The 26,859-nt window shown below is 37.5% G+C and overlaps 1 protein-coding gene across 1 annotated transcript; it reads right to left on the bottom strand.

The window, feature by feature from the left end:
• LOC131045156 (probable protein phosphatase 2C 47) lies at positions 1–26,859 on the bottom strand. The gene is made up of 6 exons (XM_057978685.2): positions 26,373–26,859; positions 25,790–26,178; positions 7,060–7,231; positions 6,127–6,326; positions 5,722–5,868; positions 1–27 (listed from the first exon to the last, which is right to left on the bottom strand). Exons 1-6 carry the CDS (start codon positions 26,857–26,859, stop codon positions 1–3), a joined length of 1,422 nt encoding a protein of 473 aa, XP_057834668.2.

Here is a 26,859-nt window from a genome sequence, read left to right as displayed (position 1 = left end):
TTAGACATCCACCAATCCATACTGATCCTGGAAATGAACAACAAAAAAGAAAAATTTCAGAAAACTCCAAGTATATTGTTTTGCTCCAAACTCCAAAACATCATCATTTTTTTATCAACTTCAACAACTATGCTAACGACCTGGAATTGATCCAAGTGGGCATAATATAGCCCCCCTAATGGTTTCCAACCACTTTTCAAGCTTTGGAACCGTTGGAGGATTAGCTATCCCTTTTTATAACATTTTGCAATGAGAACAAAAGTTGTCAACTTGCACTTTTCAAATTTGGTGACTCCAAGGTGTATTCGACATATTCCAAGGATTGGTCTGACGTTTCTAAGACCAATATTTATTTGTCTGACTCATGCCTAGACTCCTACTAACCCACATGGTTATTTATCCATGGTGGCTTATAAAATGCAACCATGACAATGCCTTACATCAATGGGTCTTATTGACTCACAAAACTATCAACCTATTACAGATGATCATTTTCACCTCATGGGTGATATTAGGCTCTTTTAGACTTCATTTGTATCATCATTTATGTCTTTGGGTGTCCTGCACCAGATTCCCTTTGCTTAATTTTTTTAATGTAGCCCAAAGGAATTGCTTTTACACACATCAATAACCAATATTTCACATCATCAGCCAACCTGAGGAAAAAACCATTTTAGAGAAATAGACAAATAAAAAATGTATGATTAAATGGAAACAAAATTCACAATGCATAAGGGATGGTAAAGTTTGATTTATTCACAATAAAAAGCATAATGTTTAATAAAGACATCTTATTGAAGTTCATTTAGAAAAACCTCAAGCTTCAATCTACAATAACACATTATTTTTTATTCAATAGTTGACTAACATAGATCATTCTACATTTTTAACATGCAACCTCCATGTTGTTAGAGTAAAAGGTATTAGTTTACTTAATTAATTAAATCATATTGATTTAATAATTAACTCACCTTTTCTCTATTTCACTTAAGCTAAATTTAGGAAGCTAAACTTAGAAATATTAATAATTAATATTCATTATTAATTATTAATTGCTTGTAGGGTTTATGTTTTTAGGTTTGATCTCCTTTTATAAGGATTGATCCCTTTGTAATCCTAACCAATCTGATTATTATTGCATATTCTTGCTCTGGGTTTTCAAAGCAATCTTTGTGTTTTGTGTGAATCTTCCATTGTTGTGACAGTTTATTTGCATACAGGTGTTCAATGGGTTCTATGAGGTTGTATTTCACAACTTTAACATGGTATCAGAGTTTCAGACCTGAGGCTTTCCTATTCTTCAGATTGGGAGATTCTACCTATAGTAGGTCTTTTGTGCAATTTGGGTTGATTTGGACCTCACCATTGAATCTGACATGTGTCAAATAGTCAAGATTGACTTTTTGTTTGTCAATTTTTTATTCACAAGGCCAGATCTGTGAGGGTTTGAAAATTCAATTTTTTTTGTGATCCAGGGGGGAACCTATTTTTTGGAGCAATTTGGACAAAAAAGGATGTCATGGTTGGCTTCTGGAGGCCGATTCCAAGAATTTTGATATATAATTTGCCTATTTTCGGTGACAGGGGCATCTGGGACATGATTTTTTATTGACATGTTTTTTGAGACAGGAAAATCCATACGGCCATACCTGCACCTCCATCAAAAATATTTTCAAAAAAAAAATCAACTCGCTAGTAAAAAAAAAAAAATAATTGTTGGGTTTTTAATTTTTTTTGTTAAAAAAAAAAAAAATCAAGTTGGTGCATGTTGTTAAAAGATTTTTTTTAATTAAAAAGAAAAAAGTCAACCCTTTGCTGCAAAAGTACATTACATCAACGGTACGGACAACTTGCATGGCTCCTGTAACCCTCTTTGTGCCCTAAAAGAGGGGTTTTTTTTTCTTTTGGCCATAACTTGGGCATACGATATCATTTTTTGGCAAACGAGATATCGTTGGAAAGATGGTTTCATCTACTTTCCAGATTTGTGGGTTTTAACACCTGTTTTTGTTTCTGGTGCATTCTACAACCATTTGAAGTCAGAGGCGTTGTTTTCAGTCCTGAGCTCATAACTTTTTGTCAGTTTCTCCATTTTTTGCGATTCCAATGGCGTTGGGACAATGTTTCAGAGCTATTCACAACCATCCATACACTTTTTCCATATTTTACTCCAGGTAAATTTTTTTTTTTTTTTTTTTTGTGTTTTCACACTCTAGTGAATTACTTGGACATATGAGATCATGGAAACTTCTCATTTGCGTGGGATGACTCATTTTTTGTTGTTCTTCATGTATTTCTAGTGTTATGTATTTTTTTGACATTATGAGCTTTCATTGTAAGCACTTATGATTTTGTAAATGCACTGAGATAAAGTGCCTCTGTATTGCACATATATTTTGGGATCTTGCACATCATTTTTGTGCCTTATTGTACTCACACTATGATATGAAGTGCCATGGGGGTTTGATGTTTTCCTTTGTTTGACTTCATAACTTTATCATGCGTGTGTGCCTTGGTTTGCACACCCTTTGTATTTGCTTGTGCTTTCATGTCTGCATGGTTAGATATTCTTGGTTCTTCTGCATGCACTACATTATGGCTTTCAAATTTAGTGTACCTATCATACCTCTCCCTTATTAGTATTATGGGGGGGTTTCTACTATTGGTGCTAATGCTTCCTTGGTTTCGTGTTGGAGTGAGCTATGTATTCAGTATTTGTTCCTGTAGTGTCATAAAATTGTGCCTCTTGCAATTTTAACCACATTTGAGGTCTTCACCTTGGCAACGACATCCTCCTTCCTAGTTGAGAACTCTTTATGCATTTTCACCCCTTGACCCCTTCCTGTTTGAACCCTGAGGTAGCCTCAGGACCTTGTCCGGGCCCCAAGATAGGGAAAGCCCTTGGACAAAGGTGTGGCGATCCTATCCCACCCTCTTAGGGTGGCCCCAAGATAGGTCCCCCCTGTTCTACCCAACAATAAGAATAATAACTCTAGTTGAAATCTCAACCCGAAGTTTGGACATTCATTTGGTAAATTCATGATTTCCATAGCTAGTGTTCATTTGATTGTCAACTCAGGGACATAATACTTGAAATGAGTCTGCACTATATATGCACTAAGTTCCTGCAACAACTATTATGCATTACTGCAATAACAAACATTATGCGGAAAAGGTAAGCAAGAATTGAAACTATTGAAAGGCTACAGGAAAACTTCTGCATAAATTCATAAAAATAATATTGGATAAGTTCAATGCTGAGAAATAGAAATTACTCTATTTTGGTTTGGCTGCAGGAACAGTCAATGGATCTGTTTCCAGTGGCTGCAAGAACAGTCAATGCAAGAATGTCTACTACAACTAAGGAAATAAAACTAATCCTAACAAATGCATAGGAACACTCACCAAGTGGGCCCCCTTGGGTGAGTGATTCCAGGCTTCCCAAAATAACTCTAAATGCTCATAATAACATATTTTTATTCATCATTTTTTTGGAAGTCATTACATAATTCAATATGAAAAGAAACTCAAAAATACTTATGAAAAATCCTCTGCTCTGTTTTTTTCTTCTCTTTCCATCTAACCTCTGAGAAGATAAAGAGCTTATTATTAAAAAGAAATCATCTACTGCAGACAACACAAATCACGCCAAAAAGAAGAGGCGGATAATTGACTGAGAAAGGAGATAGTTGGAGTTATACTATAGGAAATGTGGATCTAAACCGAACCACAACCATAACATACTATGGCGGTATTTACAACTTCAATGTCCACCTAAGTTAGATATCGGTAGTATCACTTGATTTCTCCTCTTATGTCGTTCCTTATGCTTCTTAGCTTTTCTGCTTGTTCGATCTTTAGTCATCTTCTTGAGTATCTTTTCCTTCAACTGACGTGATAGGTGAACATCCACCGCAACATCATTTATTCCCTGCACGACAAAAGAAATAACATACATACGCATTTTACTTAATCAGGACATCTATTAATTTCACATATGATATTGCCCTAAACAATCCACGTGGCAATAAGAATAAATCACATGGCTACAAGAATAAATGGCATGGTTGCAGGAATAAACTGGCAAAGATAAAACATGTTTTAATAGGTTCAGGCTAACATATGAAATACATATAGTAAACTTCCAATACATCATTACTAGTATTATGTAAATCAAAAGATGACAAAAGCTCAAGAGTTCTGAGGATAAAAATATGACAATGTCTCAACACATTATGCCCCTCAACTTTAAGATCTTGCTGATCCTCTAGCAAGAGGAAATTTTTTTATTCTTGCACTAATTCTTAGGTCATCAATGGTTTCTTGATCTGTTCCTCCTGAAGCTAAATTCCAATAAAATCCTTTCATCTTTTCCAGCCTGGACCATCTGGCTTCTTCTATAACTACTTCATAGGGCTTATTCGTAGTCTTACATTCCAATAGTGGCCACATAAGAATAGGAGGATGAAAGATCAACGACAACCAGTTATTGGTCTTCTCTCTTCCCAGTTGTATATATTTGGGGGCTCTTTGCATAGTTGCTTGTAAATTTGGCAGTGAATGAGGCTCTCCCTGCTTCAATTCTTCTGGCAAGTTATTCCAGTGTTGAGTTAAACCATCTATTGCAGCTGCACTGTCAGTCTAAACTAAATGCTCATATGCCTGGTATATTTCCTCCCTCATCGGAAGCACTAGATTCCTAACATCATTTCTTACCAGTAATTTCTGCCATTCATAATAAAGAACTCTTGGCTCTTTTGCTTCCTTCCTCAATGGTAATGGACAATCAAATTCAAAATCTTTGTATGCTCTGGATTGTGCCCCCATACTGATCTCATTTTGAATCCATGACATTAAAGCTTTTATATGGATATCACCAATATATAATAAAGGATTTCACTCACTATCTGAAGCTACAACATAGTTATGTAAATAAAATTCACATAACAAATTTTTCACAGTTGTTGGAGAAGTCTGGTAAGCATCATAAAATTCCTTAAGGGTTTCTAAAGAGGGGCTAAGGTCCCTGACAATGTGGTTCAATTTGAAATTTAAATACCGCTCCCTTAAATGCAAAGCATAAACCCTTGGCGGTGCCCTACATTGCATCAATTCGGGGACCATACTAGTGATTGTTTCAACCTTAGCTTCTAATTCTTCAATTTTGTTATCCCTCTTTTCAATTTCTCTTTGTTGTTTGTCAATAACCCCTTGCAATCTAGCCCTCTCTATTTCCCATTGTCTATAAAATGTTAACGCAATAGATAAACTACTTAGGGATGATGGAGGTCTAAGAGGTGTTACCTTAGGCCATGGAATCTCTTCAACAAGTTCCTCAAGCTGCTCTGCCATAGACGCAAGATTTGATAGTCTATCTACATCATCTTCTTCCTAGATTTCAACATCTGTAGGGATCCCTTCTTTTTATGTTTCCACTGAAATAACCTCTGTCGGATCACCTGCTAGATGAGCCTTCTGGGTCCTACCCCGAGTTCTTCTCACATAAACCTTTGGAGTCGCTGCAGGAATGGTTTCTACCTATGGCTTTGTTGCAAGAGTTTTTGTTTTTGACCTATGCCTCTTGGTTGCATGAGAAACTTGAGTTGCATGCATCTGAACCATAGGTTCTTCATCTGTTTCATTTATTTCCAATTCCTTCCCTTTTCTCTTAGAAAATGGAGATTCTCTTTGAAGAGAAGTGGAGGGTTGCTCCACATTTGCCTCAACCATCTCCTCTTCCATAATAACCACAACTCCTTTTGCAACGAGCAAATCATTCTCTGCAGAAACTACGGGAGAAGAGGGTTCTTCAATATTTTCTTCTTCAACTGGTGGATCATTTGCAACAGGAGCATTTTCAACCCTAAACTGCAATATGTCCTCAAATACCCCCCATTCCATCTATGAAACGTCTCTAAGAGAATGTTCTACAAGCAATTTAATCAAACCATGGTGACTGACAGAATGATTTCCACTCTTCTGCATTTCTTTGGCACTTATAGAAATGAGGTGGTATAGAAAATTAGGGACATTCACCCTCTGGCCATGCCGTAGATGACTAAGTAATTTAAAATGTGGTGAATGTAGATTTGAATACCTCCCTTCGCAAGTAATGTATTTCATTACATATAAAGCTACTTGAGGCCACTCTGTTGGTAGGGAAACCCTCCTGGTTCCTTGCTTGTCCACCGTTAGAGGTCCATCTACGAGAAGTGTAAACTCTACTCTGGAACTCCTAGCGTCTTTTGATTCTGGAAACAATTCTCCTTCTTGTGGCAACCCTGTAACTTTAGCTATCTGTTGCTCCGTAGCAATGACCCTTAATCCTTTAACAATAGCTTCTCCTTCATTGAAGGAATGCATAAACTCTGCAATAATTTCTTCATTAAAATACCTGATTTTCAAAAAGTAATCAATCCAGCCATGGTGTCTAAAATAATGCTCACAAAGAGCATCCTGCAGCAACACATCATAGACTGTTGGTTCATGGCGGATTGGATCCCCTCCCATTTCTTACTTTGTTAGTATATCACACTCTACAGCTGAGAAACGGAGAACCAAAATATCCTACAGACTTGAAAATTGAAAATTCCATACATATCTCCAAATTTGGTGGCATAATTTATTACTTTCTTGCGTGAAATAATATCTTGTTAAAAACAATGATGGCAAACAATCAATTCAAGGTACCAAAAAGGACAAATAATTACTAACTTTGGAAACCGAACCATAAAACACCCCCCAACTTAACTTAGCATGTGTCCACACAAGCTAACAGGATTTAGGGGAGTTTAAGTGGATTTAGGAAGGCAGTAATCATAATGAAATCATAAATGCGTAATTAAAATAAAATACAATATGTACATACCTGCAATCGTACGAAAAGGAAGGCGAAATGAAATGAAATGACAAATAAGAAAATGAGATGGGATGACGTGGATGAAAATTTATTTATGGAGAAGAATATTTTCATAAGACATGGAAATATTTTTGTGAAATGACGCGAGAAGAATTATGAAGTGGCAAGCATGTTCACTGCAGTGGTTGCAGGAACGTTACCTTCATTACTTTGCTCAATTGCAGTAGGAACCTGATCAGTTGCTGCAGGAACCTTATTAGTTGTTGCAGAAACCCGTGTTTCATCCTTTTGAGCAAATTGCTGCAGGAACTCCTCCTTAGTGGCCGGCTTATGATAAAGACGCAATTGATGACCATTCACCAAAAGCTTAAACTGAATAGGGTCAATTGTGGTCAAATGAACAACTCCATTTTTGAAAATTTCTTCTATCTCATATGGACCTAACCATCTAGTTTGCAACTTTCCCATAGTATCTTTATATCTGGAGTCATACAATATTGCCCAGTCACCAGCTTTGAACTTTTTCTCTTTTATATATTTATCATGCCACTTTGCTCTTTGATGTTGGATCAGTTCTGTTTGCTGGACAACCATTTTCCTCCATTCATCCAAAGCATTCAATTGCTAAATACGTTCTTTTTGTGCTTCAGATAGTGTCATGTTTAATTTTAAAGCTGTCCTCAGAGTTTTATGCTCAAATTCAATAGGCATCATTACTACTTTTCCGTAAACCATTTCAAAAGGTGTAAAACCAATTAGTGTTTTCCAAGTTATTCTGTATGCCCAAATTGCTTCTGAAAGCCTATGAGACCAGTCTTTTTTATGAACAGATACTGTTTTGGTAAGAATAGCCTCAAGCTCCTTATTTGTAACCTCTACTTATCCATTAGCTTGTGGATGATATGGAGTAGATTTTTTGTGCCTTATATTGTATTCATTGACCAAAGCTGCAATCAATGTTGAAATAAATTGTGGGCCTTGGTTTGATACAATTTCTCTTGGTACTCCATATCTTGTAAATATCTCCTCATAAAGAAACTCAGCCACCTTATTATCTCTTGCATGTGTCATGGCATGAGCTTCCACCCATTTTGTTACATAATATGTACATACCAAAATGTAGGATTTTCCATTAGAAGGCGGATCGATTGGGCCAACAAAATCTAATCCCCATTTATCAAATGACGCAACTAATATTTGTGGATATAATGGCATCTCATCAGATTTAGTAGGTCTTCCCATGCACTGGCATCTGTCACATTTTCTTGTATATTGTGTTGCATCCTTGTATAATGTGGGCCAATAATATCCTGTATTTAGTATTTTGAGTGCTATTCTTTTGGCAGCAAAATGTCCTCCACATGGCTCATCATGACATGCACGCAGGATATCATATGTTTCATCTTCTACTTACACATCTTCTCATGACTTGGTCACGCCCAGTATAAAATAAACAATCAACAATCAATGAGAAGTTAAAGCTTTTTTCTACTAACAACCTTCTTTCCTTAGGAGAGAAATGAAGTGGCATTTTAGCAGCAGCTAAATAGTTGGCAATATCAGCATACCAGGGAGTGTGAGCTTGTATAAGGAATAAATATTCATCTGAAAACATATCATCTATTATTGTAGAATCTTCCTGTAACTGAAGTCTTAAAAGATAATATACAACCACATTAGACTTCCCTGGTTTATCAACAACTATAATATCAAATTCCTGCATCAACAATAACCAGCGAGCTAATCTACCAGTAATTGAAGACTTATTCATGAGATATCTGATTGCAGTATGATCTGTATGCACAAATATGGGATATCTTGTGATATAGTGCCTGAATTTGCTGAGTGCATATATAACGGCTAACATTTCTTTTTTAGTGAGTGTATAATTCAACTCGGGCCCCTGTAAGTTCTTGCTAATATAATATATTGCACTTTCCAAGTTATCAATCTTCTGTCCTAATACTGCTTCTATTGCATAATCAGATGCATTTGTATGAATTTGAAATGGTAAAGACCAATTTGGACCTTTAAGAACTGGTGCTTGGGTCAAAGCATGCTTAAGCTTCAAGAAAGCTTCATTGCATGCAAAGGTCTATTTAAATTCCATATCCTTGGTAAGCAGTGAATATAAGGGACTTGAAATTTTGCTGAAATCTTTGATAAACCTTCTATAGTATCCAACATGACCAAGGAAACTTCTTACATCTTTTTGCTTCACAGGCGCATTGATATGCTGAATGACTTCAATCTTTGCTGGGTCAACTTGTATTCCTTTTATAGAGATATGATGACCAAGGACTATTCCTTCCCGCATCATGATGAAGCATTTCTCACTATTTAATGACAAACTGTAGTCCTCACATCGCTGCAAAATTTTTTTTAGGTTCACCAATGCTTGTTCAAATTCAGAACCATAAGTTGTAAAGTCATCCATATAGATTTACATGATGTCTTGAGAAATATCAGAAAAGATACTGATCACTGCTCTTTGAAAAGTGGCTGGAGCATTACACAACCCAAAATGAAGAATAGAATATGCATATGTGCCCCAAGGACAAGTAAATGTTGTCTTTTCTTGGTCCTCCGGGGCTATCTGAATTTGATTGTAACTATTGAATCCATCAAGAAATGAAAAATATCTTTTACCAACCAAAGAATCCAATACCTGATCCACAAATGGTAATGGAAAATGATCTTTTCTTGTTGCTAAGTTCAAGTCTTTATAATCAACACATACCCTTCATTTTCCTCCTTTCTTAGGAACTATTACTAAAGGTGATACCCATTGGCTATCAGAGATAGGATAGATAAACCCGACCTTTAACAACTTCTACAATTCTTCTTTAACTATTTATTTTAATGCAGGATTGATTCTTCTTTGTGGTTGTCTGAATGGTCAACATTCTTCTTTTATATAGATATGGTGGGTGCAAACTATTGGATTCATTCCAATGCATATCCTTGTAATCCCATGCAAAGGCATTTTTATGATATTTTAGCAAGTCCATAAGGGCCCCCTTTTGAGTATCTGAAAGATTACTATTGATATTCAGACATTTATTCAAGTCAACTTCTATCTTGATAGTAAGATCAATCTGAGACATATTAGAAAAATGAGATGTACGGACTTCCTGCAGCAACAGAGTATGCAATACATCAGTGGCTGCAAGAAAGTCTAAATTTGCAATATTTGGTACCAACTCCTGCAATTGTTGTTCTTGTGTCAACTCATTTATCAGAATTTTATAAAGTTATCAGAATTTTATAAAGAATTGAGTCTTCATCATTTAATTGCATGAATGGCCTTCGATTAATCATCATAAGGTGATTAATAGAGTCAACTCCCTCAGATTCTTCTCCCAAAATAGGCCAAACAACTTGTTGTTGATCACATTGGGGTTGTGCAGGAGAATACAAAGCTAATATTTTTGTAGAGTTCCCATCTAAAATAGTCATATCCCCTGATCTAAATCCAATATATGCATTAGCCGTGGCAAGCCAGGGTCTTCCTAAAATCACTGGATATCCTCCCAGTGTTGCCTTTGGAGATAGAATCATAAAGTCTGCAGGGTATTCCCAAGAATCCAAAATAACCACCACATCTTCAATCATACCATCAAGTCTCACTGTAGAGCTATCAACAAGTTGTAGAACTGTGCGTGTAGGCCTTAGACTATTGATTTCAAGTTGTTGCATTACTTCTCCTGTCATCGCATTAATGGCTGCCCCTAAATCAATTAAAACATTTCTTATCTGGCTACCATTAATGACTATACTTACAACAGGACTACCTAGATCAGAATATTTTGGAATTGCAACCTTGGCTAATATAATATCTACCAGTTGACCCATAACATGCACTGTTTGCAGATCCTTCTTCTTCCTACCAGGTTTTTTAGACATGCTTCTCTCAGTGCCTTACTATATATAGGAACATCTTTTATTTCTTGCAACAATGGAATTTTAACACAAACATGTTTCAATTGATCTATGATATCAAAACCTTGCTCTTGTTCTGTGAGAACTTCCTTTTCTTGCAATCTCTAGGGAAATGGTGGTAATATCTGCTTCTGAGGTATTGTATCTATTGGATTAGAGATTTCTTGTTCTTCTTGTACCTAAGTGATAAATGGGGGAGATGGATTAGGCAGAGTTGTCCCAGATCGGACGTGAATATCACTTAGGGATAGAGAATAGGTTGGGTATTGATTAAGATCAGTTGAATAAGCTTGTTGTTGTTGTTGTTGTTGTTGTTGTTGTTGTTGTTGAGATTTAATATTAGGATTTGGCATTGATTGGTTTAGGTGGGACAACAGTGGCTACAGGGGGAGGCATTATTGCAGGCAGATGTGGCTGCTGAATAGGCTATTGATAACCAGAAGATTGAGTAGTCCATGGCTGACCCCCCCTCCATTGAGGAGTAGGTTGCCAATTCCCTTGAAACTGACTTCCTTGGCCCTGAGGTGGATACCAATTCCCTTGTGGCTACTACCACTGTGGCATTTGATTAGAAAAATGCTTCGCTTGGCCTTGAGAACCATACCGGTTTTGATAATTACCAAAATTTTGAGCATATGGTGATTGCCATTGGTTATTTGGTACATAAGAATTTCCATTATATCCAGAAAAAGAAAGTGGACTTGGAGGCATACCTTGTCTTTGGAAATTTGGCCTTCTTTGAGAAACATAGAAAACTTGCTCATCCTCACCTTGTATTGGCTTGAAGTCAGGAACCTCAACATTTGCAACCATTTTACATCTACAATCCTTTTTTCGGTGTCTACAATGAAGGCAAAATTCTGTAAGAAATGCACCAGCTTCTTCATGCTTCTTCTTAGCTGAAAGTGTATCCAACTAAGTAGCCATATTATTTATAATGTCCTCCTTAAAGTCCTTCAATAAATGGCTAAGTTCCATTCTAGAAACTCCAGTACCAGATGCTGATGAAGGTGCTCCTTGCTTGAAACACCTATTCTTTTTAGAAGCAGATCTAGAATACTTCTTACAAATTTTTCCTATTTCAGTCCACGTGGACTATGTAGTGTCACCTCCTCCCATAAGATCCAAAGAATCAGTGCATTCATCACCGATTCCCCTCAAAAATATCAACTTGAGGGAATCTTCATTTAGAGTACTATGTTTGGACTTTTTGACACTAAACAGAAACCTCTCCAGATAATCTTCAAGACTCTCATCTTCTTTCTGTGTCATTCTAAAGATATCATCCTCATGATGATCAACACCTCTACAATACTCTTTATATTTTGCAAGAAACAATCATTTCATCTCATCCCATGTATTGATTATGCTACTACCCAAGCTCATAAACCATCTTAAAGAGGATTCCTTCAAGGTGGCAGGAAATATTTTGAGTCTATGGGCATTTGTGGTATAATCAAAACTCCTACAAAGAGCCTCAAACTCAAACATAAATGTGTCTAGATCCTCTGTCACCAATCCAGAGAATTTAGAGAGGGAAGAAGCTAGAATGTTCTTGAGATTAGCATTATCATGCTGATCAGATATGGGAAACTCAAACATTGGGTCCAAAGGTGGTGGTGGTGGATTATTTCCACTAGGAGGTGGGTTTCCTTACATTGGACTTGTGGGGGGAGTTACTATATGAAATTCTTCTGCTTGAGGTCCAAAGAGGAACTGAAGACTACCTTCTGGAAACTCAGATTCAGGATGGTTCAAATTCTTTGGGATTTGATAAAGTTCAGCGAAAGGATTTATATCTGGGGAATTATTTTCTGCATGATTAGGATGACTCGGCAAAAATCTACCTAGAACATCTCTTCTTCACCTATGCATTCAGATTGATGAATTTTTTTTCGAACAATTAGGTATGCCAAATTTTTTTTTAACTAAAAACTGAAAAGACAATAGCCATAACAGGTTCTTAGTTTGACACCATCCTCAACAACGATGCCACAAATGTTCTATCCAACAATAAGAATAATAACTCTAGTTGAAGTCTCAACTCGAAGTTTGGACATTCATTTGGTAAAGTCACTATTTCCATAGCTAGTGTTCATTTGATTGTCAACCCAGGGACGCAATACTTGAAATGGGTTTGCACTATATATGCACTAAGTTCCTGCAACAACTATTCTGCATTACTGCAACAACTAATATTATGCGGAAAAGGTAAGCAAGAATTGAAACTATTGAAAGTCTATAGGAAAACTTCTGCATAAATTCATAAAATAAATACTGGATAAGTTCAATGCTGAGAAACATAAATTACTCTGTTTTGGTTTGGCTGCAGGAACAATCAGTGGATCTATTTCCAGTGGTTGCAAGAACAGTCAATGCAAGAACGTCTACTGCAACTAAGGAAAGAAAACTAATCCTAACAAATGCACAGGAACACTCACCAAGTGAGCCACATTGGGTGAGTGATTCTAGGCTTCCCAAAAACAACTCTAAATGCTCCTAACAACATATTTTTATTCATCATTTTTTTGGAAGTTATTATATAATTCAATATGAAAAGAAACTCAAAAATACTTATGAAAAATTCTCTGCTCTGTTTTTTTCTTCTCTTTCCATCTAACCTCTGAGAAGATAAAGAACTTATTATTAAAAAGAAATCATCTACTGCAGACAACACAAATCACACCGAAAAGAAGAGGCGGATAATTGACCAAGAAAGGAGATAGCTGGAGTAATGGTACATGAAATGCGGATCTAAACTGAACCATAGTAATAACATACTGTGGCGGTATTTACAACTTCAATGTCCACCTAAGTTAGACATCGCTAGTATCGCTTGATTGCTCCTCTTATGTCGTTCCTTATGCTTCTTAGCTTTTCTGCTTGTTCGATCTTTAGTCATCTTCTTGAGTATCTTTTCCTTCAACTGGCGTGATAGGCGAACATCCACCACAACATCATTTATTCCTTGCACTACAAAAGAAATAACATACATACGCATTTTATTTAATCAAGACATCTATTAATTTCACATATGATATTGCCCTAAACAATCCGCATGGCAACAAGAATAAATCACATGGCTACAAGAATAAATGGCATGGCTAAAGGAATAAACTGGCAAAGATAAAACATGTTTTAATAGGTTCAGGCTAACATATGAAATACATATAGTAAACTTCCAATACATCATTACTACTATTATGTAAATCAAAAGATGACAAAAGCTCAAGAGTTCTGAGGATAGAAATATGACAATGTCTCAACTCATCACCCCCGACCCTATTTGCACTTCGGGATCCCAAATATACCTGATGTCGGTCTTTGGTGAGATGAATTAATCTTCAAAGGCATGTATAAAAGGGAGTTGTTTTTGTCATTTGTGAGGAGGCAAAATTCAAGTGGGAATTAGAGAAGCAGGAATTAGATAAGCAAGCATAGGCGAAGATATACATCATCAAGCATTCAAGCATTCTAGTCTTCTTTATTCATCCATTGGAACAATATTTCAACATTCATTTGCAAGCATGTATGTGTGTTAGGGTTTTGTCATGTTATATGCCATTCCATGCAACACTTGTGATTACATTCAAGAAGAAAAGCAATTATCATCAACAAGTTGCAGATCTACAAGGTATACATTTTCATTGTTTACATTCAAGCATTTGCAATTACTTTCTTTCAAGGTTGATTCCTCAATCGAGGTTTGACTAAGCCAAACCCCTATCCACAACCCTTCTTCCCCTCTTTTATGTGTGTAGATTGCAGGTGTGCAACTGTAATTGCAAGTTTGGGCTTCATTTGTAGAGATGGAAGAACCCTTTTCGTTTCACAGATTTTGTGGAGGACCATGTACACTCCCGCCACGGTCCCAATGACTTTTCTCCAAATTTGTAGGGCAGATCCATATCAGTCTAATTACCTCAGATTCGAAGTTACAACATGATCTTGAACCGACAACTCCTCATTTCACTCCTTTCTCTCTCTTTTCCACATAGTCAACAAGTCAACTTTCTCATTTACAAAAGAGGGTAAATCACACTTCTGTTGGCATATGTGCAGAGCATGATGACATGATGATATTGTATGTTGTCATTGATGTCAATATGTTGAAGTATGAACTGGTATGGTGTAGTAAGCAAACTGGCAAGAGAATCGACATGATGATGTAAACCGATATTTGTGAAAAAAAGAAGCGGTATGTTTGTTCAAGGTGAACCGGTATCTTGGAATGAGAACTGGTAAATGAAAGTTTTACATTGGGGTTTCATTTGGCATGACTACTGGTTGGTAGTCTCAGCTTCAGGATTTCCCGTTGATGCATTCCAAGCCTCTGTGATTCAACCGATGACATCTTGTGATGAGTTAGCATTGCAATAAAGATCAGATAGTGTTGCCATGTCAGCCTTGTGCGCGTGAAGTATTTCCTTGAGGATCTTACATGGAGATTGATCCTATCTACCTCGGGAATGTGCGAAGTCTCTGTAAACAGTGGAGAGCACGTGATGGGTTATCAGCTTCCTAAAGCAGCAAAGAATGAACGTTGGAGAACGTCTTGAGATCCGTTCAAGACTGTTGTATTCGATGCAGTGTTATTAACGGTCATGATTGAACTAACTGGATTGTAAAACCTAAATGTTTAGGGTTTAGGGTTTATGTTATCAACCTATCTGTTTCCTATAAGGTCGATGATGTTTTTCATTTTGAGGTTGTTGGCAAATGGTATGTGTGTATCCCAGTGAGTGATAATTGATTCTTGCCAGACCGGAGAAGTGTGTTGATACCTGCAGAGTGTGATTGCAAAAGAGAAGGAGCTTAAGTGGATCTGCCTTGGCATTGATTGTTGTTATCAGATTAGTGTATTACCTATTGATTTCTAACCATTTCAGCAGTTGGAAAATCCCTTAACCAGGTAGCTTTAATAGGCTTTTGTGTAAATCCTTTAACAGGGTGACTCAATTCAATGAGTTCTTCAAATCCTCTTGCGAGGTAACCTTTAACAGGGTTCTAACCTTTAACCAGGTATTTAGCCATCCCTTAACCAGGTGATCCCTAGCAGGATTGGTTCCTAGCAGAACCTATTGTAAAAGTCTCTAACCGGACTAGGCTCCTAACAGAGCAGACTTCAAAAGAGTTCAAGAACATCTTGTGGGTATTCATCCCCACCGTGGTTTTTCCCAGTTGGGTTTCCATGTGAAAAATCTGTGTCATGTGTGATGCCTTTCATGTGATGGTTTAGTGTTTTATGTCAAACTAGTAAAATATGTTGAAGTAGCAGTCATTATATATCTGATGATAGATTACTTGTTTATGCATAAGGGTGAAGAGGAAATGAGGTATTAGATTGTATGGGAAGCTAAGTGTTACCGGTTTATGTCTTTGACATTCTTACTGTGTTTTACCAATAGTAATCTGGTTTATATTGGTGTTAGTGCTTGCTAGTCAAAGTGCATTGTTTGTAGTCAAACTGGTTCAGGAAAAGTGTTTTTGCCTGTAATGATTCACCCCCCCCTCTTAGTACCGGGTTGGTACTAATTGTTCATCATGTATTCATCAATGGGTATCAGAGCATCTTCTAGGTCCTCTATGTTGTAAGCTTAACCGCTTGAGGAAAAGATCCTCCTCTAATGATGAAGAGGGAAGGTCCAAAGTTCAACAAAGACAACTTTAAAATATGGAAGGACAGAATGAAGATATACATCAGAAGCATGGGTGCTCAATGCTGGAGCTATGTTGAAAATGCTTATGTTATCCCTACTGGTACTCTCACCGATGATCAAAAGAGAGAGATTCAGGAGAATGGGCAAGTCATGGAAGCCCTAATCAGCAGTTTATCTGACATCGAGTTTATTGATGTTCAGGATAAAGAGAATCCCAAAGAAGTATGGGATGCTCTTGAGAATATCTATGGTGGTGATGAGCATGTGAAACAAGCTAAGGAAGAAAGCCTTAGGGGAAAGTTTGAAGACATGCGGATGGTTGAAGGACAGACCATTCAACAGTATGGAATAAGAATCAAAACTATTGTTGGAGATATCAAGAGTGCAGGTGGTAAAATAGAAGATTCCACTGTTGTTAGCAAATTTTTGAGATCCTTATTACCGGTCTATGCAATAAGGGTTGCTGCTATTCAGGAGTTGAGGTCTATAGACAAGACAAAGGTATCCCTGGACTCCATCATTGCAAAGTTAACTGCATATGAGCTAAATAATTATGATGACAGTATTCAGAAGACTGAATCAACCTTCAGAGCATCTGTTGCACCATTTAGAAAAGGCAAAGAAGCTAGTACCAGTGGTGAACCAAGACAAAGTAGAGAAATGGATGATGAGGAGATCCTGATGGAATTTGAAGCTCTTCTTGCCAATAGAATTCCCAAGGGAACCGTTAAATACAAAGGTAAGCTTCCTTTGAAATGATTTTCTTGCAATAGGATAGGATACATTGCTGTAAACTGTCCCAATGGTGATAACAAGGACAAACCAGAGAGGTTCAAGAAGTTCAAAGGAGGAAACTGGAGAAACTGTTTTGTAGCAGTTGATGAAGGTGTCACTGATGAGGAATCAGAAGATGAAGAAAGTGAAGACATTGTGTTTGTAGCAGTTAGAGAAGATGTGTTAGATAAGAAGGCTCTTGTCTCCCGCTTTGATAATTCCAATGAGTGGATTATTGATAGTGGTTGTTCTCACCATATGACTGGTGACCGTAGTAAGTTTCTATTTCTAGAAGAGTATGATGGTGGTGTGATTCATTTTGGTAATGATGCACCATGTATGGTAAAAGGCAGAGGGTCCATCTCTCTGAATGGAAAAAGCAATGCTCACAATGTGTATTGGGTAGAAGGTCTCAGACACAACCTTTTGAGTGTTGCCTAGCTGAATGATAATGGACTCACTCTAGAATTCAGAGATGGAGTGTGTAAAATAAAAGGTAAGAGTGGTGAACTGATGGCCACTGGTATGCAGACCAAAGGTAACCTATTTCAGCTGAATGCTAATGTCAGTACATGTCTAATGGTTAAGTTTGATGATAGCTGGATATGGCATAGGAGACTCTGTCATGTAAAATTTGATAATATTGTGAAGGCCAGTAAGATCAAGGCAGTTAGAGGATTGCCTATGCTGAGAAAACTGGAAAATCATTTGTGCAGAGAGTGTCAATTGGGGAAAATGTCTTCCTCAACCTTCAAAGGTAAATCTTTCACTACAGACAATTTACTTGATCTTGTGCATACTGATTTGTGCGGTCTTATGAAAACTAGGAGTGTGTAGGGAGATAGGTATTTTATGATTCTTACTGATGATTTCTCAAGAATGATGTGGGTCACATTCTTGAAGGACAAGTCTGAAGCCTTTGGAAAGTTCAAAGCCTTCAGAGCACTGGTTGAAAAAGAAAGCGGTAAGAGGATTAAGTGCTTGAGAACTGATCAAGGAGAAGGATTCACTTCCAGTGAATTCAACAAGTACTATAAAGAGAATGACATCAAGAGGCAATGGTTTGCCCCCAGACTCCACAATAGAATGGCCTAGAAGAGAGAAACAACCGGACTGTAGTTGAAGCAGCCAGAACAATGCTGATCCAAGGGAAGGTTGCTCACACCTTTTGGTGAGAAGCGGTGAGCACTGCAGTCTACATAATGAACCGGGTACTCATCAAAAAGGGTAAGGATAAAACACCTTATGAGTATTGGACCGATAAGACACCAGTGGTAAGATACTTTAGAGTGTTTGGTAGCAAATGTTATATCAAGAGGAGTGAACATCAAAGCAAGTTTGATGCTAAATGTGATGGGGGAATATTCCTAGGGTATTCCACAAAGAGCAAAGCTCTCAAATGTTTCAACAATAGGACTCAGAGAATTGTTGAAAGCATCAATGTTAGAGCTGATGAAACCTCTGAGAAATCTGAGGAAACTGACAGTGAGCAAGTAGGAGATGAACCGATAGTAACCTTCTGGGAATCGGATGCAAAACAACCTAGCACTAGTAACAATGCTCCTACACCGGTAGATGTTGATGCTGATGAAGATGAGGATGAAGAAGAAAAGCAAGAGGAAACAACTAAGATCATTCCTAGGTATGTAAAGTTGAATCATGATCCAAAGCAGATCATAGGAGACAAGGATGCATGAATTCTTACAAGAAGAAAGGTTAGAGAAAACTCTTGCATGACCTCTAAATTTGAGCCTAAAACATTCAAAGAGGCACATAAAGATGAAGACTGGATCAAGGAAATGGAAGAGGTTGACCAGATAGAAAAGAATGGTACATGGTCTTTGGTACCCAAACCTGAGCATAAAAATGTCATAGGCACCAAATGGGTTTTCAGAAATAAGCTAAATGAAGATGGCACAGTGGTAAGAAACAAAGCCAGAATGGTGTGCAAAGGATATGCTCAAGAAGAAGGAGAAGAATATGGAGAAACCTTTGCTCCTGTAGCCAGATTGGAAGGAGTTCGTATGCTTCTTGCATATGCAACATTCAAGGGATTCAAATATCAAATGGATGTAAAATCTACATTCTTGAATGGAATACTAGAAGAGGAGGTGTATATAGAGAAACCATATCAGTTTGCCCTATCAGAAGATAGTGACATGGTGTGTAGGCTACATAAAGCCTTGTATGGACTAAAGCAGGCACCTAGAGCATGGTATGAATGCTTGCACTCTCATCTTGTGAAGATTGGATTTGAGAGAACAAGTGAAGGTAGAAATATCTATCTGAAGTCAGAAGGAGATCAGATTCTAATCTGTGAGGTATTTGTTGATGACATAGTTTTTGGAGGAGATGAGAAGACGAGTCATGATTTTGCAGATGAGATGAAAAAGGAGTTTGAGATGTCACTTATAGGGGAGATTAAGTTCTTCATTGGACTACAGATTCAACAAATGAAAGATGGAATCTTTATCCCTCAGTCCAAATATGTCAAAGAGGTGTTGAAGATTTTTGGCATGGAAGATAGTAAACCGGTTGGTACACCGATGGTGACCGGTTGTAAAGTATCAAAAGAGGATGACTCAGTTTTGGTAAATGAGAAAGAATACCGATCAATGATTGGTAAATTGCACTATGTAGTACATAGCAGACCCACCATTGCACATGCAGTGGGCATTACTGCATGGTTCCAGAAAAGTCCAAGAGAATCCCACTTGGTAGCAGTCAAGCAGATTCTGAGATATCTGAAGGGAACTATTGACTATGGATTATGGTATCCATACAGTAATGATTTCAACCTGAAAGTGTTTACAAATGCTGACTGGGCTGGTAATGTGGACGACTAGAAGAGCACAACCGGTGGTGCATTCTTTCTTGGTGGTAGACTAGTCTCATGGATGAGTAAGAAGCAAAACTGTATCTCTCAGTCTACAGCAGAAGCAGAATATGTTGCTGTAAAGCGGAAAAATCGAACCCTAGTCGTTCTCCCCTCCCCAACTCCAAGGAGAGAGAAGGGAGAGTCACTAGGGTTGATGGTTTTCACTTAGGAGGGACTTTACATTCAAAAGAGGGGTTGAAACCCACAAGATCCAATCCCACGCAATGCAAGATTGGATTCTATATGAGTTTCAAGGGTTGTGATAGCAAGGATACCCTCTTTTGTAAAGAATGTAGATAGAAAGATTGAACTAGGAATGCCTGTAAAAGCAAGAAAGATTCACTTATAAATAGAGATAGGGATATGATATGAAGTTGCGGACCTGGAATTAGCAGTAAAATGTCGAGACGGCGCTGTCCTACAAATTTGAGCAAAAGTTGATGGGACGATGGCGCCCGGCGTGCACACGGTCCTCCGAAAAATCTGCGAAACGAAGGGGGATCTGTTCGTCTCTGCACAAGGATTCCAGATCTTCAATTTCAGCCGCGTACCTGCAACCTACACACAAAAAAGCGAAGACGATTGGGGGGTTAGGGATTAGGGGTTTGCCCTTAGGTCAAACCCCGGTTTTGGAATTAACCAAGAAATGAGAAATGTTGTAAATGTAAATGACTGTAATGTAAAACAAGTACTAGTACCTTGTTGTAAGGATGTTTGTATCCTTATATGCGAAGGTATAGATGTTGTTGTTTGTTGTATGTTGTATGTTGTAGCATGTGATCTCCTCTTCCATGGTTGAATCCTTGTCTTAAATGCAACACTTAGCCTTGAATGGAGACTTAGAATGATCAATTGCTTGAAGGAATGCTTGAATGCTTGAATGCTTGAATGTTTGAATATCGTTTTCGCGCCTTTTTCGTCTTCCCCAAATGAGAGAGGAAAAAGTAATTTATATACTTGTCAATTAGGGTTAAAAGACTGATTTTCCCGACCTTAGGCCGATCAGGAAATGTTATTTTCCAATTTGCAAACAAAAAGGCCCGAAGTCCCATAGGAGACCGGGCCCAAAATAGGGCCAGGGACCAGGGCGCTGGGCGCCATGGTCCTGGGGGACCAGGGCGCTGGGCGCCCTAGTCCTGAAGGACCAGGGCGCTGGGTGCTCTGGTCCCACCTCCCGGGACAGCAGGGTGCAAGGAGGGATCAAGCAGGGTGCTGGAAAAATGCAGTTTTTGGTGTCATGAGCAAGTTTCGGGGTCTCCATTCAGGTTCTGTGTTGCATCGCCATCGTGAAGACCCAAATGCAGTCGAAATTGCAAGTGTCGCAATTTTAGGACGCTACAGTTGCATCATTTATGAACTACACCCAGACAATTTGGATGAAGCATGTATTAAATGGCTTCAAAGTTCTTGTATCTGAACCGGTAAGTATATTTTGTGACAACACAAGTGTGATTAACATCTCTAAGAATCTGGTTTTACATGCTAGAACCAAGCACTTCGAGATCAAGTATCATTTCTTGAGGGAGAAGGTTCAGAACAAAGAAGTTGTACTAGAACATGTTTCCAGTAAGGAGCAATTAGCAGACATATTCACCAAGCCTCTACCAAAGGCCACCTTTACCTATTTGAGAGGTGAATTAGGGGTGTTGCCCCTTCAAGAGGTGAACTAAAGGTGTGTGCTCCACATCAGTCAGGACTTACATTGATATATCTTTTTCAGGATTGATGTGTTGAAGGATGCTACTCCTTAAGGGGAGAAACATAGTGGGACATAGTTTCTTGTGCCTCCACTTTGGCATTGTTGTCAAAGGGGGAGAAGATGTGAAGCGGAGAAGATATCTGTAGTATTGGGGAGAAGATGTGAAGCAGAAGCAGAAAGATATCTTTGTATATTGCCATCAATGCTAAAGGGGGAGATTGTTGGCATATGTGCAGAGCATGATGACATGATGATGTTGTATGTTGTCATTGATGTCAACATGCTAAAGTATGAACCGATATGGTGTAGTAAGCAAACTGGCAAGAGAACCGATATGATGATGTAAACTGGTATTTGTGAAAAAGAGAAGCGATATGTTTGTTCAAGGTGAACCGGTATGTTGGAATGAGAACTGGTAAATGAAAGTTTTGCATTGGGGTTTCATTTGGCATGACTATCAGTTGGTAGTTTCAGCTTCAGGGTTTTCGGTTGATGCATTCCAAGCCTCTGTGATTCAACCGATGACATCTTGTGATGAGTTAGCATTGCAATGAAGATCAGATAGTGTTTCCACGTCAGCCTTGTGCGCGTGAAGGATTTCCTTGAGGATCTTGCATGGAGATTGATCCTATCTACCTCGGGAATGTGCGAAGTCTCTGTAAACAGTGGAGAGCATGTGATGGGTTATCAGCTTCCTGAAGCGGCAAAGAATGAACGTTGGAGAATGTCTTGAGATCCATTCAAGACTGTTGTATTCGATGCAGTGTGATTAACGGTCAGGATTGAACCAAATGGATTGTAAAACCTAAATGTTTGGGGTTTAGGGTTTATGCTACCGACCTATCTGTTTCCTATAAGGTCGATGATGTTTTTCATTTTGAGGTTGTTGGAAAATGGTATGTGTGTATCCCAGTGAGTGATACTTGATTCTTGCCAGACCAGAGAAGTGTGTTGATACCTGCAGAGTGTGATTGCAGAAGAGAATTGGTATTGAGTGTTGTTATCAGATCAGTGTATTACCTGTTGACTTCTAACCATTTCAGCAATTGGAAAATCCCTTTATCGGGTAGCTTTAACAAGCTTTTGTGTAAATCCTTTAACAGGGTGTCTCAATTCAATGAGTTCTTCAAATCCTCTTGCAAGGTAACCTTTAGCAAGGTTCTAACCTTTAACCGGGTATTTATCCATCCCTTAACCGGATGATCCCTAGCAGGATTGGTTCCTAGCAGAACCTATTGTAAAAGTCTCTAACCGGACTAGGCTCCTAACAAAGCGAACTTCAAAAGAGTTCAAGAACAACTTGTGGGTATTCATCCCCATCGTGGTTTTTCCAAGTTGGGTTTCCACGTGAAAAATCTGTGTGTCATGTGTGATGCCTTTCATGTGATGGTTTAGTGTTTTATGTCAAATTGGTAAAATATGTTGAACTAGCAGTCATTATATTTCTGATGATAGATTACTTGTTTATGCATAAGGGTGAAGAGGAAATGAGGTATTAGATTGTGTGGGAAGCTAAGTGTTACCGGTTTATGTCTTTGACATTCTTACTGTGTTTTACCGGTAGTAATCTGGTTTAGACCAGTGTTAGTGCTTGCCAATCAAAGTGCATTGTTTGCAGTCAAACTGGTTTAGGAAAAGTGTTTTTGCCTGTACTGATTCACCCCCCCTCTTAGTACCAGTTTGGTACTAACTATTCATCATTTATTCATCAACTTCAACCCTTGCAATCCACTTGGAATTCACATCCTTGTTTCCCTTGGATTTGGATCTAGTGGATTCAAGCCCCTCTTTTGAATGTAAAGTTCTTCCAAGTGAAAACCATCCTAGTGACTTCCTTTCTCTCTCCTAGGTGGGGAGTCATTAGGTTTCAATTTTCCACTTTACATTTTGGTGAACTCGACGTCCTACATCTTAACTCTGATTTCTTATTTGTTAGATCTGAATAATTGCAATTTGAATTTCAAATTTTCATTTCCAAGTTTGACCTTTTTGCAAATTTTAGAGGTTAATTGCATAAAAACCCTAATTTTTCATTTTGAGGAAATTAAGCTTGTGAAGTGCAACATTTTAATTGCTTATTTCAGATATGATTTCTATTTCGAAATCGCAATTCAAATCTCTCTTTATTCTAAAAATTCAGTGGTTAAATCATAAAACCCCAATTTTTTAAGATTCTTCTATTTTCGACCCTTGACCGCAAGTTTGACTTATCTAAACATCTCCAAATCGGCTGTTTTTTTTGATTCCACATTAATATCATAATACCTATCATCCCTGAAAATTTTGAAAAAAGTTGGTCGGACCGTGGACGCTTTCGCCATGGTCCTCAACTTTTTTCTCGAAATTTTAGGAGACGGAATTGACTGTGTTTTTCTGCTTAAATCTAGAAAATTGGTGTACTATATCAATTTTAACACCCTTTAAGGTCGAACACCAAAATGGCCATAATTATTTTTTACAAACATGTTAAATTGCAAAGACTAGAATGCCACAAACAAGGCAGAAATGATAAAAAAAATTCTTGTATATCTCAACTAAAACCCTCCAAATAGGTTGGATAGGCCACTATTTCTAAAATTTGATCAAAAAATGCAAATGGGAAGAGGAAAAATTGGCCCTTTGCATTTTTTTTGTACAACAATAAAAAAATTACAAACATTGAAAATTATCAAAATGGAATAAACAAAAAGTAATTTTTGTTTCCCAATCCTTGTCAATATGATGGTGGTGGTTGTTTATATAATTTGTTTTAATAATTAAATAAAAAATAAATGAAATGTAATAATTAAAAATGTTTATATGATTAAAAATAGTATAATTAGTGAGAGTTTATTTAGGCTTGTTTCACACTAGTAGAAGTCACAAGGGGGACCTCTTCCCCTTCAAGAAGTCATAATGGAAGTACTAGAGTCACTTGAAATTTTGACTTAAAATGTCTTTTTGAAGATTTGAATATGGATCTCAATCTTGAGAATCTTATGCTCTTGACATTTATGCACAACTCCATTGACAATAGCATTATGATTTGTAAATGATGTATTAAAAATAAATATAATTTCATTTTTAATACAATTGCTAATTAAAATAGATATAATTTTAAAAAATATTAGTTTGAAGTTACAAATTAAATATTAAGAATCATTAATAAAAACAAGATACAGAACATAAAAGAAGTTCAGATTCATTGTATTAATTAGGTTTTATTTATTTAATTGGAATGCAAATTCTGTTACACCAACAAGACACATCCAAATTATGAAAGGTGTAGCTTCCTTTCGTACACCTTTCAAAAATATTATGACCTTGGATAAAATACCATGACCTTTAGGAGAATCATTATTTCTTAAATTCTTTGGTGTACCATCATGAGGTAAAGGTGTGAATTCATTGTTCATAGGTGACTTGATGGGTGACTTTATGGGAGGTGTAGCTTCCACTTTGTGAGAACATGATGTCATAGAAAGTGACCAATGTAGATTTTGATCTTGAGGGATTGTTGATATATTTATAGGAGTTGTTATCTCTTTAAGAGGTGTTCTAGGAAGAATTTCAACAGGAGGTGTTATTGAAAAAATATTACTACAAGGTGTATTTGGTACCATTGTAGTAATAGGTGTATTGGTTGTAACTTCAATAGGAAGCGTGTTTTCTATAGGAGGTAGTAAAGAGGGACCTCGCGATGTGATTATTTTATTATTAGATGTAATAAGGGATAACTTTTCTTGTTGATGGGTGGATGCTAAGTTTTCATTATGAAATTTAGTTCCATTAGAATGTGTGGAAGGGCCTTGAGGGATTGTAAGCTTAGGATGACATAAATGGTCTTGAGCTTTTGTAGTATCTTGAGTATGGCATATTGTTTTCTTCCATAATCTTGAATTTGAGGTTGATTGCATTCTACGTGGGGGATCACTTGAAAAGCATATGACGATCACTGTGAGATTATCCATCGATTGTTCTTTTAATGCATGTCTCACAAGCTCTTCGGAACACTTGACAGGGTCATTGCATAATCGTAATTGTTTCCTCACAACTTCTTGTGCAAAATCACTCTTCAAAACATCCCATACACCATCACTTGCAATAATCAAAAACTCGTCTTCTTGTGTAAGCTCATAAGTATTCAACTCTGGATCAGCACTTATTGGGCTCAAAAGATTCAAAGCCACACTTTCCAACTTAAATTCCCAATCTCCCAAACCCCTTGAAACACCAAATTGACAATTTACACCATTTATATAACCATCACTAGAAATTACCCCTCCTCGAGACTCAATCCTTAATCTCTCATCTTTATTTGTAGGCTTGTGATCTGTGGTCATATTGATATGTTTTCCCGACCTACTTAAAACCGCACGGCAATCACCTACACAAACAAATTAACAAATAAGACAACAATTTAAAAAAAAGATCTATCAGATTTTCAGAGTCCATAATGCTGATTGAACTTTGTAAGGACTTTTACATCAATGTTTCTAGTCACACTCCCTCAACCATCATGAAAATGAAAGAGAACAGTTGAAAAACACGAAAAAAAACAAAGATTCCAGAAAACATTACCTGCATTAGCAATAAAGAGAGTTCTTCCCCACACCAACACCATCAAAGCCGTTGTGCCGGCTTTTAAAATTCCGGCAGAACGAAGCCCGTTTTCCGTTGCTGCAAAAGCATTCGTGATGGCCGTTTCGACGTCGTTTGGGAAATTTGGGTCATCGAGAATTAAATCGAGGATTGTTTCCTTCACGTATTTCGACGCCTCGCCGCCACTGTGACCGTCAAAAATGCCGTAAAACGCAGCGGCCGCCGGCGCCGGCCGCCGGAGATTGTAGGCGGAAAGATTATCAACACAGATATGCTCGTCTTCCATGTATTTTCTCTGACCTATGTTTGCGCAGCTGCCCGAGCGCAAAACGGGCATAAATTTATCTTCATTACTTATTTCTGTCTTCTGTAATAATTTTGCATTTTGGTCTTGTTTTGAATCTGGAAATTTTTTGTTCATTTTGAAAGATAAATCCTTTTCGCCGCTAGTTATTTCTAATCCCAT

This window comes from Cryptomeria japonica, chromosome 8 (genome assembly GCF_030272615.1).
Source record: "Cryptomeria japonica chromosome 8, Sugi_1.0, whole genome shotgun sequence".
Classification (NCBI taxonomy): domain Eukaryota; kingdom Viridiplantae; phylum Streptophyta; class Pinopsida; order Cupressales; family Cupressaceae; genus Cryptomeria; species Cryptomeria japonica.
This window is presented reverse-complemented; position numbering and strand designations above follow the sequence as displayed.